Source organism: Falco biarmicus, chromosome 1 (assembly GCF_023638135.1).
Source record: "Falco biarmicus isolate bFalBia1 chromosome 1, bFalBia1.pri, whole genome shotgun sequence".
Taxonomy (NCBI): Eukaryota; Metazoa; Chordata; class Aves; order Falconiformes; family Falconidae; genus Falco; species Falco biarmicus.
In genome coordinates, this window is record NC_079288.1 from 13,191,511 (window position 1) to 13,210,951 (window position 19,441).

At 39.6% G+C, this 19,441-nt stretch overlaps 1 protein-coding gene across 12 annotated transcripts in view; it reads left to right on the forward strand.

Annotated features, from left to right (window-relative positions):
• Positions 1-19,441, forward strand: part of TNRC6C (trinucleotide repeat containing adaptor 6C) — a 336,978-nt gene that overhangs the window by 306,191 nt on the left and 11,346 nt on the right. For 5 of the 12 annotated variants that reach the window (XM_056332439.1, XM_056332412.1, XM_056332420.1 and 2 more), the window contains 13 exons: positions 393-497; positions 941-1,021; positions 1,667-1,724; positions 1,934-2,079; positions 8,627-8,800; positions 10,062-10,208; positions 10,659-10,781; positions 12,180-12,263; positions 12,586-12,817; positions 14,555-14,722; positions 15,856-16,047; positions 16,195-16,338; positions 19,156-19,272. In XM_056332439.1, coding sequence (XP_056188414.1) covers positions 393-497; positions 941-1,021; positions 1,667-1,724; positions 1,934-2,079; positions 8,627-8,800; positions 10,062-10,208; positions 10,659-10,781; positions 12,180-12,263; positions 12,586-12,817; positions 14,555-14,722; positions 15,856-16,047; positions 16,195-16,338; positions 19,156-19,272 — 1,771 coding nt within the window. The remainder of the gene's footprint in view (positions 1-392; positions 498-940; positions 1,022-1,666; positions 1,725-1,933; positions 2,080-8,626; positions 8,801-10,061; positions 10,209-10,658; positions 10,782-12,179; positions 12,264-12,585; positions 12,818-14,554; positions 14,723-15,855; positions 16,048-16,194; positions 16,339-19,155; positions 19,273-19,441) is intronic. The other 7 variants (XM_056332429.1, XM_056332456.1, XM_056332471.1 and 4 more) reach the window with 7 other exon arrangements.

The window sequence follows — 19,441 nt, forward strand, 5'->3', positions numbered from 1 at the left end:
CCATGTATTCTGAAGAAATGATAATGTGTTAACAGAAGAGGTGTTAAGGGGGCGTTCAGACACTTTCCGTGGTGGTGGAAAAGCAAATAGTAGTTTGTGGTGAAATGGTTCGACATAAAATGCCTATTTCCTATTATCGAGGAACAGACAGATAATTGTAAGGTGTGTACTGGTATGAGAACAAAGCAAACTTGTTTTAATGCCACACTCAACCGAGAACATAGAGAATGATGTTAGGAAGCTTTCTGTTGCACAGTCTCTATTTCAGGACAAGGCCAGTCTGTAATTTAAAGGAATTGGGAATGCATTTAGCCAGTTTGTTTGTTATTCCATTAGCCAACAGTTAGGCCAGTGATTTGATCAAGTATGGTTGTTTCTTGTACTGTCCGCAGCCCAAAACAAATCCACGCTTGTCCCTTGGTACTTTCTGGAGAACTGAAAGGAAGAGACTTCTTAAGGATTTTGTGATAGAAAAGCTGCACAGAGATCTTTTAAAGGTGTTTATCTAGACGCTCTTGTTTGTTTTTAAGAAAATACACTGAGTAACATTCTTAACTTCAAGGTTGCAAACTTGGTTTTGGGAATGTTTTTCAGGAAGTGTTGTACTATTTCAGAAACCTTTATATTTGATTATGTTTTTCTGCCAAGGTTTAAAATGAAATACGTAATTTCAAAGGTGGTTTTAATTCAGTGGTCAGCAAATCAAATACTAAATAGTACACTGAACACCTATTCAGCTGAGATAAAATTTGTACACTTTGTGGGGGAAGAGAATTGTAGTTACATTGATCGGAGGGTTCTTCAATACTTTCTAAATTAACGTACTAATCCATCTTTCAGTAGCATGTATTATTAACACGAAAAACTCACCATGTATTTTACTCACTAGTGTGAGTATGGGAACCAGCCCATTAATGGAATCTCCCATTTATTTACTAAGGGCATGAAGACATCTAGCAAGCAAGATGAGGCCTGGATCATGAACCGTCTGATAAAACAGCTCACAGACATGGGCTTCCCTGTGAGTAGTGTTCATAGCTGGCACCTGTGGCTTAGCTTTTGTAGCCTGTAGTTCTGTTCTGACTTTTGGTGTTTTAGACTGTAGCTACAAAAAGTGTCTTCAGTTTCCTCCTCAGGCCAGGAAGGAGTTCTGTTACCGGCATTTAGACATTACTCTTAATTTCAGAAATCGGCCATAAGCTAGTAAGGTGCTCTCTGGGATTGCTCAATGATACGGTTAGCATGATGACCTTTATAGATCTTTTGAAGTTCAGAGTTTCATAACAACAGGCGTTACTGTGAACTTCAGTAATAATTCCACTCTTATTCCCCTTTTCTTACTAAACAGATGAAATTGGAGTATAGCTGGGGCTTCTTTAGAGAAAAGCATGTCTTAGTCATACTTAAGTTGTCCACAGAAAACAGGAAGACATTTAAATGGAACAATCTGATTTGGTCTTGTAGAACTGGCACTTAGTTGACAAACTGAAACTAACTGAATCGTGGGAATTGCTAAAAGCAGAAAAAGATGTGCCCAGACACTGTTTGTGCTGCTGAGTAAATATTAAATTCAGTACTTAAGAGAAATGCATGTTTTCTCAGTTTGTTTTGAAATCATGTAAGCGCGATTACTTTTTCTCTTAACACGATTTGTCTTTTTTGACAGAGAGAGCCAGCGGAAGAGGCCTTGAAGAGCAACAATATGAATCTCGATCAGGCCATGAGTAAGTATCTGTGTAACTAATTATTTGTTTCTTTAAAGCCACACAGGAACCATTCATGATTCTGAGAGTTTGATCTTATCCAGATCAATCGGACAATATTTATTTTCTTCCTTTTGCTTTTGCAAGCAAGATCTACTTCTCTGAACTACTGTTGGCAAATTCACTGTCTTTGCGTCACTTTTTTCAATATATTTCCCCGTTCTGTGAAGGTGCTCTGCTGGAAAAGAAGGTGGAAATGGACAAGCGTGGAATGGGAGTGACCGACTATAATGGAATGGTCACCAAACCCCTTGGCTGCCGCCCACCACCGATCTCCAAAGAGTCTTCCATGGACCGCCCCACCTTCCTTGACAAGGTAAGTTCAGAAATATGTATGGGGTTTACAGGTCAAAACTGTGCACAGTATAGAAATATTGTAGTTTCCACTGTCTGTTTAGAAAGCTGTAGAGAGAAATGTGATAGATAATTATGTACCGTGTTTTATTCCTTTTCTTCTCTTTTTTTAATCTTGTGGGGAATTTCATCCTTGTGGAAAGGACCAGTGATGTAATTTCCACCTAGAAATAAGCAACAATTATCTCCAGTGTTACACTTGAAAACTAAAGAATCAGTAATGCAATGGAACTAGAAACGGGAAAAACAAAGAAACGGAGCACAGAAAACCTTTCACTCTGTAAGAGTCCTTGCCCACATTAGCGATCAGGCAGGACCAAGGCCAAAATCTTCAAGAATTAGGCTCCTAATTCCTGTTTCAGTTTTGAGCTCCTTCTATCTAGATTTCGGTGAAAGTTCACTACTTAAATAGGACTGAGGAGCTGAGGTATTTTTAAGTCAAAGAGCAGACATGCACAATCATAAAAAGCTTCTCCGATGAGCTTCCTTTTCTGCGATCACGTATGATAAATTTACCAGCACCGTTTAATGACTGAAGAGAAAGCTCCAGAAGTACATGGTGTTCAAGATTCAAAGTGGCTAAAAAAAAAGTATAGGGAAAAGCGCAGCCAGATCCTCGGTAGGAAACAAGATTTGCAACCTGACAGAAAGTCTTACAAAGAGACCTGCCAAATCACTTTGAAATCCCCCCGAAATTTTTTTAATAAGGAAAGAACAATCTTTGGTACCATTCGTTATTCTACGGTTTATTTAAAATGTTCATAAGGATGGGGGGTAGATGGTGGTTTCTGAATGCAGAAATTGGTAGTTTTCAGAAACTGCTGAATCCAATTCCTTTTACATAAGCTGTTTACAGGCTCTGTTTTTAAAAAGTTTCTCAACTCTGAATAATGGTTATCTTTCCAGTCCCTCCACCCTGTGTTCTCTTACATTCTTAACTATAGCATTATCCTTAAAGTTATGGCTTGTGTTGTGATGGGTTCCCAGGTGTTGCGCTAGGAAATGAGCATGGCGCTGTGCTAGGACATCTGATAAATACTCACCTTTTAATGCAACTATTACTATTTCTGCTTTCATACAGTCTAAAAAGCATGCTGAAATTTAGTGCTGGTACGATGCAAACTGTAAAGTTAATTTGACTCATGACAAATGCGTCGTACATAAGTATGGAGTATTTATATTAATAAGGAAAAATTGGCATCTAGATAAAATTTTCTTTATTTATGTTCTTACATATCAAAATTTTTTGTGATAGTTCAACTTCTGCCACAGTGCATTGTAGTCTAATGTCGTGCCAGTTTCCCACAAAGATTATATACTGGAAAACTGCTTTTCTGCTTTTGGCGGGATAATAACATTTGTTCTTTCTGGGCTGTCTATTTATATCGAAGTGATGTGGTATCCATTATGTTTGTTGCTCCCTAAACCAAACCAAACTGATGATGTATTTTCTGCAATGTAAGGCTCAGCCTGGCTCTCCTTCCTTCTTTTTCTCTTCCTGTCTTGTAAAGTTCATTCTTAACTATGGCAAATTGGTATGCTTATGGCAAACTTTAATGAATATGTTAATTGAAAGATCTCTTTCCTGATGAAGATCACAAAATCCATACATGTGTGCCAGTTCACCTTGTCTTTTCTAGGGTAACTGTATCTTGAGCAGTAAAATTACTGCCAGAGAGGTGCATTATGTGCAGCATGATGCATAACTATGGAAACATGTTAACCACAACTATTGAGAAGGCAGTACTAAAGTCATTAATATTCATACAGCAAGTAAAAGCTGTCAGCCTGGGAATAATCTATCACAGTGACTTTGTTATTAACAAAGGGAGTAATCCTAATCTAGATATTTGTTAGTTTATCAGAATGTTGAGCAACTTGTGAAGTGAATTAAATATAGTTTCTAGTCTAATAATAGATAGCTTTTTCCGAAGAAATTCTTTCCAGATTTATGGCTCATGCTACTAGAGCAACTCCTCTTCTCCAAAACTTTTTTTGCCCTTTGAGGTACTATTTCAGAGCACGAGCCTGGAGCTGTCTTGCTTCCTGCTCAGGTCACCCTTGGTTGGTTAACAGGCTCTCAGCACAGCTGCCCAAAGCGCTCCAGCCGATGTTCCCTATTTTACTTATTGTCTTATAACAAGTCGTTATCATTTTGCTTGGCTTTGAGTCATCAGTAAGTTATGTGAGCTTCCTCTTCCTGAAATTGTAGGATGGGTTAGTGTGCTCACTGCTGCCACTCTTCCGCAGCTGATTCTCTCAGCTCACCTGAGCTGAGATTCCCATGAGTTTTCTCCTGCATTTTCTCTGACAGGTAAAGCCAGCACTTACTTATTTTTTTTAACCTTATGTATTTGAGGAGAGAGAATTTCCAGCCCTGACATTTGCTTCTGAACCTACTGAATTCCCTGTTCTCTCTGGATTAGTAGCGCTCTGCGCAACTAAGCTTCACCTTTGAATGTTTGCTTTCACTTGCTCCTCAACACTTGCTCCGATACTCTTCATTCTGTGTTACACTGAGTCAATCTTTGGCACTCAGTGCTTTGTGAATTTATTATTTTTCAGGATGTTATCTTGCCCTGTAGCACCATAAAAGGAGAAGGGCGAAAATCCAATGGCTTCGAGGAAATAAAGATCCAGCCTAGCAGTACCCTGATACGTGATCTCAACCACATTATCTTATACTTGGTGGCGAGCATGCTGTACTTAGGTATCAGGTTTGCTTGAAGATGTTACCTGATGTCTTCTGGAGCCACCAAATTTGTAAGAAAAGCATGTAAGATTTTTTCCTTGAAGTGTCCTTAAAAATACCAGAAATAAGCCAGGAATGCTTCAAAGGAACTTTTCTTGAAAAGTGTAGGGATTTGGTTGGGTACCACACCTGAGTACTGGGGATCAAGTCTGGTGCGTATTCTCACTGCGCCTGTCGAGTGATCTTCTAAGCTCTGAAGAAAAACATGGTGGTTTGCCGATCTGCACTGACCACCTTGGAACTTGGAAAATCTTGAACCACACAGAGGCATCACTTAGTTTTTTAGCATAGTCAGATGCAAGTGTTTTAACTCCTGACCATTGTATTAGACGTATGTGATCAAAAGTCAGGTCAGGTCTCTGAAGAGAAGTAACATCAGCCTGCTTTGGCACTGGCTCAGCTTTTCCTTCTCTGAAGGTTCTGTCAGTTCCACAGCAGACTCGTTTTCCCTCCTGCTCTTCTCCATCTTTGGGTTTTTTATGCCTTCTCCCATACTGCCAGCAGAGTCCCATCTTCCTTTGCCCTCATGCTGCTTCCAAACTTTCCCCCAAATTATTAAGCATGTAGGAGACTGTGAAATGCTCACCTTGCAAGTTAAGTCTCCTTCTCTCTACTCTTATTCACTGATCAGCTCTTCCTTTCTACTGTTGAGAAATTCAGGTCTACAAGCCTTGATGCCTGTTGGCTGCAGTCACATTCTTCCAAAAAACATTCTGACTAGGCATTTTCCTGGTTTCTAATTGGAATGTACTGTATGTTGGGCTTTTTCAAACTTATCCTTCACATTCTGATCCCAGTTGTCTCTGGTGAGTGTAATTGTTTTTTCTTTGCCATAACGAATGGGGTTTTTTTTATCACTATGCTTTCATAGGCCTTGCAATTAGGTGATGACCATCACTAGAATTTTAAGGTTCACTTTAAAATTCTTCTTTCCTCCATCTCTGCTTCCTATGAGCCAAATCAAAATCAAAATTTTGAAACCTCTTTCATATTCCCATGTTTTCAAAATAAAAATATTGTCTATGGTTTTAAGTATTGCATTTCCTGCGAGTTTCTTTTGCCTGTACTAACTCCTGTCAGATTTGAAGAGAACTTACTTTGAGGTGAGATTTTAATACTTCCTCTTTCAGAAGAGTGTTTTTCCTGTTTTAAGAAGTTATTAATAAGTATTTTCTACTAACTGCTTCTGTAGCAGACTTTATAGAAAGGCCTCTGGCAAATCCATCACTCTCACATCTGTCTGTTGGGACATTTTGATTCGTGATGTGGCAGTTGTTGGCAGGTGACTGCCAAAGTGCCCAGAAATCCTCTGCTAAATTGTCCATATCTCACAAGGCTAAAAAATCTTTGAGTAAGGCTGCTTCCATTCTGTCATGTTTGGTACATGAGACTATTGTGAAAGACTTCCAAATGTCTAGAAGTAATGCACTGTTGCGCACCAGTCTGGTGCTTTGCATTGGGTAACTGTAGAAGGAAATACTACTACTGGTAGGATTTTACAATTGTGTCAAGTTGCTTCAAAAAAGTTAAAAGCAGTGCTGGATCGAGCATGTTTTTGATGATTCAGATGTGTAGGGGGCTTGTTTAATTGATTAACCTGAGGGAGAAATGTAACATAAATTTGTAAGAAAATCACTGAAGAGGAAAGGTTAGGTAGAAAAGACTGTTCTTCAGGAAATAATTATTACAGAAAGGAGCCTGAAAAATAATGGGTCACAAACCATTGTAAGCAGTAAAGGTACCACCTGGTCGAGGTTGAGAATGACTGATGAGTACTTTCTGTTGACAGACTAAAATACTTTGTTGAATGAATTGCTTTTAGTTCCACTTCTAGAGCACAGATCTATGCAGCACAGTGGGCACCTTAGGAGAAGTTCAAATTAAAAAAAAAAAAAAAAAATAGATCAAAGTGAAGGTGAACAATGTGATATCAACTTGCTACAAAAGACATTTGCTGCAGTTCAGCCAAGGAACACACTTGTGAAGGTGGCCTGGCAGCATTAGCCCGCCTCTTCTGGAAATTAGTTGTCTGAGTCTTCAGTGTGGCTTGTCCTCCACTGTCCCTTGCACTGCCTATTTCCAAAATGAGAAAAAAAAAAAAAAAGTGAGACAAGACTGGAATAAATTTTGGGGCAGGGAGGGATTGCGTTGGTCTTTCATGGTCAATAAGTCTGTTCACATAGGAAATAATGGCATCTGAAGGAGAGAGCACGCACGAAGCTTGAAATTATTTTCACTTTAAAGGGGGAAGGGTAGAATTGTAAACATATGTCTGTGATCTGAGGAGAAATCCTTGAACCTGTTACTGTCATGCAAGCTGCAGTTGTTTGTGGAGTGTGACTGATGTCCAGCAGAATGTAAAATATCTTGAGCTGCAAGGCCTTGGGGATATCATTAGAAAATTTCAGTGTCCCCCTCAGGATAGTCAGATAGCATGTCAAGTGTCACTTTGCCTGATAGCAAAGAAACTTTTTCTTTGCATCAAAGGAGAGCTGTTGAAAATGCATTTTTCAGGATTAACTTAGAACATAAAATTTACCAAGCGTGCTTGCTGCGTTAGGTCATTTGTTTGGGTATCTGGTTAGCAGACCGTGCTGCTTTTTTAACAGAGATGGTTTATCAGTATCTCACAATCTTCTCGAGGATTGACTTTATTGGCTGAAATAACCTAGCTCCTCACCTATTTAAAACCCTTTCTTTGCAATGAATATATTGCCTGAAAAACACCAGTCCAGCACATTGCAAATTAAAGATTTTTCACTCTGCCTGGTTTTGGAGCTCTACTTTGTACACAGTGTTATTTGATCATGCTAGCCGCAGGCTTCCCAGACATCAAAGCAGTTTGAGATAGAACTTGGTACCCCACTGTAATACTAGCTAGATATCTACCTGTTTGATTGGGGATTATATGATTTATTTTATTTTCTGACTTACTGTTTGCCTCCCATGGGGGCTGCCTTCTGTGCATCGTATCTATGTTAAGCCATGGTTCCTTACAGCCCAGTTATTGGAGGGGGATCCTTATGTCTTCCTAAAATCTGCCTCCTCCTGGGGGATGTTCAGGCAGCACCTTAATCGCTTTCCTAGGAAGGCTATATAGACAGCACTGTCATTATTGGTTGTAAGTGTTTTTGTGTTCATCGGGTACGTTAAGAGCGTAATGTTTCATAGTGGGTAATAATAACTCAGCACTATGTGAATATTAAAGGAGGCTCATATGTCTCAGTTAGGAAAGGGGATTAATGCAAAAATGTGTTTTTAAGAGCAGAGCTATAATGTGGAACCAAATACAGACTGGCGTCAAATAAGCTGACCTGGCCTTTCCCAGGTGCTGGGTTAGCAAAAGCAGCATGTTGTCTGTCTGTGCTCTGCTCTGGAGACTTTGCCAGACTAACGGACTTCCCTGAAATGTGCTGGGCCTCTTCCCTTTCCACCTTTCACTCTGGTGGAGAAGAGAGGAGAAAATCTAAGGGGGAAGGCGGCGATGGCCACATGATAGCTCTGCAATCAGTTGCTAGAATCCCTCCTTTCCTTTTGGAGAGGTGGGTGAGGGTGATTGTGCGTTTGTGGATTAAGTGCAACGAAGTAAAGAAAAACAGTACCTTAATCCTATTTCTCTCTTTCTTCTCCCTTCCCTCCATACTTTTCATTCCTTGTTATCCATACCTTTTTTTTTTAAATTTTTTTGCTCATCCATGCTCTTTTATATTTCCATGGGACACTCTGTGCGCTGCCTGCCTCTGGGCGCCGCACACAGCTCACCCTTTCTTTCTCCAATCAGGATGGCGGCCTAGTGGAAGAGCCCACTACTTCACCATTTTTGCCTTCACCAAGCCTGAAGCTCCCCCTTTCAAACAGTGCACTCCCTAATCAGACCCTGGGCGGGATTGCCTCAGGGCTGGGCATGCAAAACTTGAATTCTTCTAGACAGGTAAGGCGGCTGGGGGAGATCCCAAGTTGAATTTCATCTCTTGGACTCGCTGCTAGTGCCCATCGCTTCCCTGGGGAAAACAGTGCTTTAAACTGAAAGTGTGTGCAGCATCTTTGTTCATGTGAAACACCAGCGGAGAAACTACCTTCTGTGTAAGCGTTTCACATTGTAGGACATAAACCAACTGCTTAGTTGTAATTAGCCTGCTAATTACATGCATCCATTGAAAAGAGACTGTAGCGTTACGGATTTATACCACTGAACCCTGATATAGCTGTGCCTTGATTGATGTGAGGTTTTTTTCTTTGAGGCATTGCTAATTGTCACAGACTCTTAAGGCAGAGACATGGCTCTAATTCGTCTTTCCTGGCTGGCATAATTATTCAGTGATGAGATGGGTGAGGAGTGATGGGGGCTTTTTTATTCCTGCTGTCAGTATCAAGACAGCTCATTGCTTTGACAGGTGGTGAAAGGAAACCCTGCTTCTAGTACCTCTGGTCACGTAGAGCAGTACGGCCAGAGGGGTGTTTTGGCCCCTGCATAGAACATGGTGAAAGGGAAAGACAAGGAAAAGTGGTGGAGGGGAAGATGGATAAACACCAGAGGACTGAGAGGCCGTAAACTACTGTTGATTATGAAAAAGTTACTTCTGCCATATAAATTGGAAGTTCCGGCAAAGATAAGAAATAGCAACACAGAAAAACTGTCTCTCATTCTATGGTGGCTTTTGTTGCATATGCTCTTTGAAAGTTAGGTTCCTGAAGGCAATACTTGTCCAGCACTTAGATCCCATTAAGCATATCTTTCAAAAGTGGAGACTGCACTAATACCATGTCTATTATCAGTAGCTTTGTAAAATGACTAAATATAAAATTTCCTAATTTAAGGATTGCGATGGTTTGAGCTTAATGACTGCATTCTCCTCTCCCTTGCTACAGAAATACAAACATTTTTGGCAAGTACTTTTCATTGTTCATCTTGTGACCATCTAGGGTCATGCATCTATATAAAAGCCACCTTCAGCTTCAGCTACCTTTTGCTCAGGCATCTGTACAAAGATTCAGAGGTTTGGGATGTTTGGTACATGGCAATCTTGCCATGCCTGATTCTAAACCTGACTGTCAGTGTAGTCTGTATGTGCTGGTTTCTTTGTCCATGCCCGTCATAATCACTGAGGATAAAGTCTGCACAGATAAGTAACTTCCAGGTTGTATGTTGAGTGACGTCTTTAAATGCCAATGTCTCTCTCGTCCTGCTGTAGATACCGAGTGGCAATCTGGGTATGTTTGGCAATAGCGGAGCAGCACAAGCCAGGACCATGCAACAGCCGCAGCAACCGCCAGTGCAACCTCTTAATTCATCCCAGCCTAGTCTTCGTGCTCAAGTGCCTCAGTTTCTATCCCCTCAGGTTAGATGACACTTCCACTCGTGAGTTTTCCCTTTCCCTGGAACTCTTCCATACACACTCTCCTCCATATGCGTTCTGTCATGCTCCTGAGGCTTTGCAGCTACTGTTGCCCAGCTGTGTCTGTGTTGATTTATTTACTAGCCTGTAAACATGTTACACAGGTAAGATTGTCTCATATGTCTATTTTGTACATCATCTGTGTGTGCACATTCATGTGTTCCTTTTTGCAAAAGTAGTGTTTGTAGAGAGCTGCGGAGTTTGTTCTCAGCTCTTTTTCTACAAATGAATGGTTGAATATGATTACTAGGATTTGCATTAGAGCCTCTTGTTAAGTTTTTGATAGTTCTAGTAGTATTTTCCAGCTGATGCCTTGTGACACTTACTAATGGCTTATGCAGTTGCCAGCATTAAAAGTAAATGTACAATGTTTAATACACTGCTCTTTCTTAGGTTCAAGCACAGCTTTTGCAGTTTGCAGCAAAAAACATTGGTCTCAGCCCTGCACAGTTAACCTCGCCAATTAATAATCCTCAGCATATGACGATGTTGAACCAGCTCTATCAGCTGCAGCTGGTAAGTTAAAAGACATGGCAAATATGCCTTCAGTTCTGATTTAGAGCTTGAAGATAAAATAAGAGAATGGCTAACTAAAATTTTAAATGGGTGTGACAGATCTCTAGAACAGATGCTGATTTCTTTGGTAGTGTTTCTTCATAAGGAAACAAAATCATGTGTTTTGCCTCAGGCTTTATAAATAGTTATTTGTGAAATAATTATCATTTACAGCTGATCAGTGGAACTAAGAAATCGGTTGTCTTTCTACTGGTATGAGTAACATAGTATATTTTCAAACAGCACTGATCTGTGTATTACATGCCAGTGTATGCAACTGATTGACTAGCTGGGAGATTTGTGTTGCAACATAATGAGAGAGAAATCTTGGCAGGGCTGGTCACCTGAGTTACCCAGAGAACTCGCTTTGGTTGCCTCTCTAAATAATGAAGTGTAGGGTGAATTTCCTATAATTAATGGAATGTATATTAAACAATCATGTGATGAGAACTACTTGTTTTTTAGAAGTTGTGTACTTTTGCTGTATTTGCAAATTCTACGCATGTGTGTGTGTATGAAAATATTTAATTAGATCTTAAGAATATTTTAAAAAGAGGTACTGCTAACAGTAAATCAGTATTTGCTAGGGTTAAACATAATATTGAGGATGACAATGTAGTTTCGTTGCTGATCTTAATGTGCTAGTCAAACTCTCATTAGCAGCAGTGATACTATTGTTTCTTTCTGCTTATGTTTCCTAGTTTTGAGGAGTACAGCACTGACCTCATGCCATGGTACTAATTGAACAGTACCCAGCTACTTGAACAGAAATCCTTTGGGTTTTAAATTCACATGTTTCAGAGAAACACCTTGAAAAAAATAAATTACTGTCTGGTTAACCACATTAGATTTGTGGCTTTTTTCTGCAATAAAGCAGCACAACTGATTAAATACAAAGTGTTGTCAGAACTCAAAATGGCCAAGCCAAAAATAACTGTTTGTATGTATCCTGTTTTTATAATGTTATAAACTTCTATTTACATTTTTGCTTTTTTAAATATATATAACATATATATTAAATAATATATAACAGTTTTTTAATATATATGTATATAAATGTACAGAAAATATTTTCAGAAAAAAAAAACCGGTTCCTTCCTTTAACAACCACTTAATGCTCACAAACTTACTCATCAGATTTTTTATTGATGTCTTTAGTTTAAGATAAAACAAAAAAAAACCCCAAACACTGGACTTAGAAGATACATTTGTAACAAGATTGTTACTTTTGCTTCCTTGACTGTTTTCAGAAAACTCCAATGTTTGTTTTTTTCATTTAATAGTGTACCAGAGTTCAAGCAAGTTTGTTTGGCTTACTGTATATGTTAGGACCTCTGACCTCGCATTTCTGTCCCCTAGGCGTACCAACGTTTACAAATCCAGCAGCAGATGTTACAGGCTCAGCGTAATGTTTCCGGACCCATGAGACAACAGGAGCAGCAAGTAGGTTTGCCTGCCAGTTCAATCTCACCATTAGTGTTCGGTTTCAATAGCTTAAAGAGATTGTGCTACATTATACCAAAGCAGCCAAAGCATCCTTAGACACAATAATCAGTGCATGGCTTGAGTACTGAAAAGGAAAGACTGCTAGAGCAATAAAGCTATTTCACAACATTCATTTGTTGGAGGAAAGCTCTTCAACCCTTAATACAGTCAATTTTTATTTGTAAAGAAATCTATTGTGTTATTTCACCGTAGAGAAAGGCACAAGAAGTCTAATGTCTTTTTGTTCAATTGAGCATTTATTGATTCTTTTTCTTGCCAGGTTGCACGTACAATCAATAACATGCAGCAGCAGATCCAGCAGCACCAGCGCCAGCTGGCACAGGCCCTGCTTATGAAGCAGCAGCCGCCCCCTCCACATCTATCTTTGCACCCCTCTGCAGGCAAATCAGCCATGGATAGCTTTTCACCCCATCCCCAGGCTCCCGGCCTACCTGACCTGCAGACCAAAGAGCAACAGTCTTCACCGAACACCTTTGCTCCTTACCCTCTTGGTAAGTGTCCTTCATTAAAGCAGTTCCGTATGGAAAAGAAAGAGGGAGTATATTTTGTTAATTCAGCATCTAAATCTTTTGCTCCACAGTATGGCAAATACAGAAATAACGATACATTTAGTAAATAAAGCTGAAGTGCCAAAACAAAATTGTGGTACCGCATGCCTGCCTGGTGGTTGTTCAGGCAAGCTGTATCTGCTGACCTGTGCTCTGCCCACAAATACCAGAACAGAAGATCTGCTTAATTAACTATCTACATATGTTGTTATTTGTGAACTAAATATAAATTAACAGTGTCACGTTGTAAAATACACCAATGTCATATTGCTAAATGGGAATGTCATCTGGAAGGTATGCAAAGTCATCTTTCCGCTCTCATCAGTGTTGGTAAGGTGTCAGGTTTGGTCACGGTATTTCAAGAAAGATGCAGATCAGTTTGAAGGAATGCAGCAAGAGTGCTGTGCAGATGATTAGATGTTTCAAAAACATGGCTGCTACGGGGAAAAAATGGAATCCTCTGCTCACTTTAGTCTAAAGACTTAAGAGACATGGTAATCTTCAAAAATGTAAAAGAGTGCTACAAAGACGTTTTCTAGCATGTGGCGAATGCTGAGGGGTAATGAACTTCTGTTGCATAAAAGGAGATCCAGTTAAACATTAAGGATCACCACTTCGCTGTAAGCAGAGTAGAGTACTGGAATAAATCATCTGGGAAGTTTCTGAAATCTTCACTGGTCATTCTGTGGTAGGTTAGCCATAGATATGTCAAATATGACTGATGTCAAAATAATTGATTTGGCCTTGAGACAGGGTGAACAGAACAATCTTTCAGACCTGTTTTCTGTGTGATTGTTTGATGTATGCTACAGACTTCATTTATGACATAAAGGAATTAATTCAATCTCTTTGTGACTCTGTCTGTGCTATGTACAATGGAATTGCCAAGCTTTATCTACCGTGCAGCAGTTAAGAACGTAATTCTGACTGCTGTGGTGAGCTGTTATAGTGGGGAGCATCCAAAGGCAAAAGAATTATGAATTAAAGGCCTAAGTCTAAGAGGTTCTTATATCATATCTCAGCTTCCTGTCATCTGCTAACATTCAGGATAATATATCAAAAAGGACCCAGGTTCATGTCACAAAGCATGTCAAAATTATTCCTTAAATACAGTCTGAGTGCTTTTGTTCTGTGTATACAAAATATATGCTCAAATAGTACAGTACCTGCTCTGATGAATAACTGCTGTTTGTATGGCTTTTTAATTAGTTGCTTTGTTTCAGATTTTTAAAATGTTACTAGCAAAATAAAATGGCAGACATGGTAGTGTGCTGGTGAGATGTTAGGAGTACCTTGGTTTAGCAATGGAATGCTGCAAATTCTTCACTGGTTTAAACATAGCGTTCCAGTGTATTCTTTCAGAATACCTTTTCTGAGACAAGTGAAAAGTGAAGTACTACTACAAGTAGAAATACTGACAGCTTTAAAATATTACTCCTGCTTTTTTTCCTCCTCCCTTTTAGCAAAGTTTTAACATTTTCTGAATTAATGGGAGTTATATTGGTGTTCGTATAATAGCAGAAGTTCTTGATAGTGGGTTGAAAATGTGCATAGTAAATGACTACACATACATACACATGTATGAGAATCAGTATTTAATAATCCCCTTAGCTGGATTTTTAAACACATCTTTTAATCCTCCAGTATATTACCGATATCTAATGACCTATCTCCCCTTAGCTGGACTGAACTCGAACATGAATGTAAATAACATGGACATTACTGGTGGTTTGTCAGTGAAGGACACTTCTCAGTCCCAGTCTCGCCTTCCTCAGTGGACACACCCCAACTCAATGGATAATCTGTCCAGTGCTGCTTCTTCGCTTGACCAGAACTCCAGCAAGCACGGTATGTTGCGTTTAATCTCTGTGTCAGTCTGACTTTTTGAGACTTGAGTCATATTTCAGTTGTAATTTTTTTTTTCTTGTTACTATTTTCGGTAAGTGCTCATAAATGGTTGGTACAGAGTGCCCTTTGAGACTGTGATATTTTTAAAATGATTTCTGCAGTCATATTCAGCAATGCATCGAAGTGCTAGCAGCTATCATTTCCTACATGCAATGTAGGAATGTTTTTTTTCATTTGCTGATTTTTGTTGCTCAGAACATGGAGTTCAAGTAAAATAAGCCATTAGTTTTGGCAAAACAAGTCCCACAGTCTTCCCCTTACTCCAGATCTGCATACCTTCAATCCAAAAAAACTTTACATTGGCTTTCTCCCACAGTTTTTCCAAGGTCATCAACTTTTCACAGCCAGTCCTGTAAAAAGGCGCAATGGATTACTTAATTACCCACCCTGGGAGTTAGGAGCACAGACTTCATATTTTTCCAAAAGTGGTTGCTAATCTGTTTGAACACCTTTATCCCTAATGCCTCCAGTATCCTGAGTCGTTTATTCCTTTATTTCCTGTACCAAGTTTATTCTGTTAGAACATGGTGCTCTGTTAACTTTATTGTATCCTGGATTTTGTTATGAGTGGCATGAATTATTTCTTTTACAATAGTATTTTTTTCTGCAAGTAGCTGAACTGTTTATGCCAAATTGTTGTTTGGTAGTTTGTAGGAACATGAGAATGGCCATTTCAAATCATGCATCTCATCAGCAGTGAATACCTAGAGAAAGATGGAAAGAGGGTTTGCCTACAGTTTGCCTATATTCCTTAGTATGTCTCAGCAAATTCTTATTTACCGTCAGTGTAATGATTTGAATTACTTAGTCTCTTTTTGGCAGTAATGTAATGTGAATTTCTTTAACTTCAGTGTCTAGATCACACCAGCGGTGTATCTCACAGCTGAAATGCCTAGTAAGGCTTCCAAGGCTTTTAAGCCTTGCTTACTGTGTTTATATTTTAATTTTCTTTTTTATGTTTGTAATACAGAAAGAAAAAAAGAAAGTAATGACATAATGCGGGGACTGATGAAATTCCATACCCAAAATTGGTCCCACTCCTAAACAAAGCCTTTCCATTTCATTCATTACAGGTGCTATACCTGGAGGTTTAAGTATTGGTCCTCCGGGAAAGTCCTCCATTGATGACTCTTATGGCCGGTATGATCTGATTCAAAACAGTGAATCGCCCGCCAGTCCACCTGTAGCTGTTCCTCACAGCTGGTCACGTGCCAAAACCGATAGTGATAAAATTTCCAATGGCTCCAGCATAAACTGGCCACCAGGTAACAAAATACAAAGCATTCGTGTTTAACTGATGTCCTTCAAACATATTGTTGGGTTTATTTATTGAATCCTCATGCCTTCTGATACACAGGCACTTTGGAGAATTATGACTTTATATACTTGTCTTTTTATTATATTTGAAACAGAATTTCATCCAGGAGTGCCATGGAAAGGACTGCAGAATATTGATCCTGAAAATGACCCCGATGTTACTCCTGGAAGTGTTCCAACTGGGCCTACCATAAACACCACGATACAGGATGTTAATCGCTATCTTCTCAAGAGTGGAGGTAAACACACAAATTACTTTCACATCTGTGTGTATTTTCTTTTTCTTTCCAAAAAAGTTGACTTGATATATCATGGATTTATTAATTCTTGCATGTAATCCCAATCTAATAATGCTTCTGCTCTGAACTTTCACTGAATATCCAGAAATACTTGATTTAACTATGGGACTAAGAAGTTTCTGGTTTTCCATGGGAATGTAAATATTTTTATTTTGGAAAAGGCTGTGAGATGTAATACAAACTTCTGTGGTCACTGGAAGTTTTTGTAACCTATAACACTTTGTGTTGAACAAGATTTCACTCTCCATACTCACCACCCTCTTTACATACACTTTGTGAAATACTCAAAAAACACAATACAGAATTCCCACAGTTGTTGCTGAAGCAGCAGGCTTCTGTCATACTAATTAATGGCAGCTTTGTTAGAAGATACATCAGCAAACTAAATTAGAGCAGTTTTGTCCCCAAAACCATCAAAGAAAAGAAAAAATAGGGGACCCTATTTCCCAGTGCCATTTTCATTCCTTTTGTCTTGTTGGCTCCTTCTGGCGGTCTTACTTCAGGATGAAAAGGGTAGTCTCTAAAACAATAACCCTTTGGGATTTTGCTACTTGTTAACTAGATGTACTGAAAGTGAATCAGGAGAAAGGTGGCTTGGTTTAATTGTGATCGGCATGCCGAAATAGGTTGTCCGTGCTCTGTTAGAGCGCACTGATGTGCACAGGAATAGTATAACCAGGCTGTCAAGAAAGGACCCGTCAGGATTAAAAACATGAGTTTGGTTCTAGTAGTTACATCGGTGGTATCTGCGTAGACTGTAAATCAGAACTGTCTGTGAAACGGGTTTCCAGCTCTGAGCTTGTTAACTCAAGTGAAGGGATGTGAAACAAGGGAAGAGAGGCAGGGGCTTCCAGTGCCCTGAATGATTTTAGTTCTCTCACCCAAAAGCAATCTTGATTTAAGCTGAAACATGCAGTATTTGTGTGCATGGGTAACGTCGAATTAACTTTTAATGACCCAAATGTACTACCAGGGCCAGGCAACCCAGATGGTTTGGAGTTAGAAAAGTATAAAGACTGAAGAGTATAAAGTCACAGTTCAGATATAGTGCACCCAAGAAATACTCCTTCTAGGCTGAAAGGCCACCCCTACAGAGCTATCATCTATACTTGTAAGCTAGACAATACCTTCTAAGGTCTTCTTTCTTTATAGAAGGAAAGTATATGCTAGCTCTGTTGGTGTATAATCTGTCTGTGGAGTGAAGAAATAATTACACTACTTAGGGTCAGTACAGGTAAACTTTGCAGAAGTAAACAGTCCCTCAAGAGCTAAAACCTTCTGAGAAGCGGTGACTGTTGGGGTGTGTGCTTCCTTTCCTCATTAGCTTTTTAGCTTGTTAATAATTAATTTTAATTTAAAAATGTCATTGCTGGATCTGTTTCTTTATGCTTGTATAACTGAGGTGTTTGCTCCTAGGTAAAATGATCTGTTATTGTCAGTGCCTTTCCATATGAGGTTGGGGCTGTCACGACATGCTGCCAGGAAAAGACTTGTAACACTGCAGCGTGAAGTACACACGTATTAGCAGAGCTCATCTCCGTTTAGAGGGCTACGCCGCGGTGTGCACCGTCCTCGCACTGTACACACAAAACCTAAGCTTTTGGGTTGATTTTTGTTTTACCCTGTCTGCAAATGAAGCTTTGCAGGGTCAGCTGCTGTGAGCTGAAAGTCTTAAGTCACGTGGAATTGGGAACAGTTCAGCTCTGTGGCCTTTCAATCTGATACAATTCCTCATCCCTGCCTGGGGAATAGATTATTTCCAGAGAAGGCCCTGATAGAGAGTTGTTTTGTTTGAGACTGATGTCTGTGGTGGTGTCCTTTGGAGCACAGTGAGTCTGGATAAAGTAAAGTTTGGTTGGTTGCTGTTCCAGTTGGAAATACAACCTGTGGGGTTTTTTGAGCTCTGAGGGATTGAGATTGTCCCTTTACTTCCTCCCTTCTACCTCAGCACAGGGCCCCTTCCTAAAGAACTCGCGTATTTTTATTAGTTGGTTAAAGATGCTTCAGTATCACCTATGTACGTCAGGAATGATAAGTCACCTAGGATACACACTTAATTTTGTTGGTGGCTAGAGAGAATACTTCCAGCTCTTCTGGTCTTTATAACGAAGATATTTTATTTTATGTTCAGTTTCTTTCATTTGCTGCCAGTAAGGAAATTGTATGTATGCTTAGATAGCTCCTCAGATTGTAAATGATTTACCAAGATGGTTTCAAGCTATTTCATTTAATGTTATCAGTTTAAGAAGAGATTGCTAAAATATATCCTTGCTTTACTGAAAGTCTGCAAAAATCTAAAGATGTGTGTGGGCATCAGGATGTAGGAGAAATGCTTGCCTCGAGTAATTTAGGACAAATCACCCATGGTAAGAGGTTAGTTTATCATACACATCTATGCTCATCTACAGTTGCTGTTGCTTAAGTCAGCTGGCAGAGCACCTTAATAAATGAAGCCTGTTCCTTGAGTCTAAACAGTTTAACACTGATTTTTTGAGAGTCATGTATCTTAAAGGGAATGCAGAATTTATCTTCTGCACAGGCACTAGTACATTTGCCAATGTGCCAGCTTTCCTCTACTAAAGACTTCTGCTTCACTTCATCATGCTTTCTATAACATTTCATTCCTAGAGTTCAGAGACCAGGCTGATTAAGGAAAATGCCTTGCATGGTTTGTATTTGCACATAATAGATTTGCTTATGTCACACCAAACATCATTATGCCCATCTTTCTTAGTTGCTTCTCTGCTGGTTCTGCAGGGTCATCCCCAACATCATCTCAGAATGCCACGCTGCCTTCATCGAGTGCCTGGCCGCTTAGTGCCTCCGGCTACAGTAGCTCTTTCAGCAGCATTGCATCTGCACCTAGCATTGCAGGTACGAAAAATGGCCTTTCTACTTTTGCATCCTTCTGCATTCTGAGAAAAGGCCCTAGAAAGCGCTCTCCCAGTTATTACAGTAATGCTACTATAGACAGAAGCGTATTTTCTTAGTACTGTGCTAGGTAGGCAGCTCTCCTGGTAGCTCTTCAGTGGTGAGCATTGGA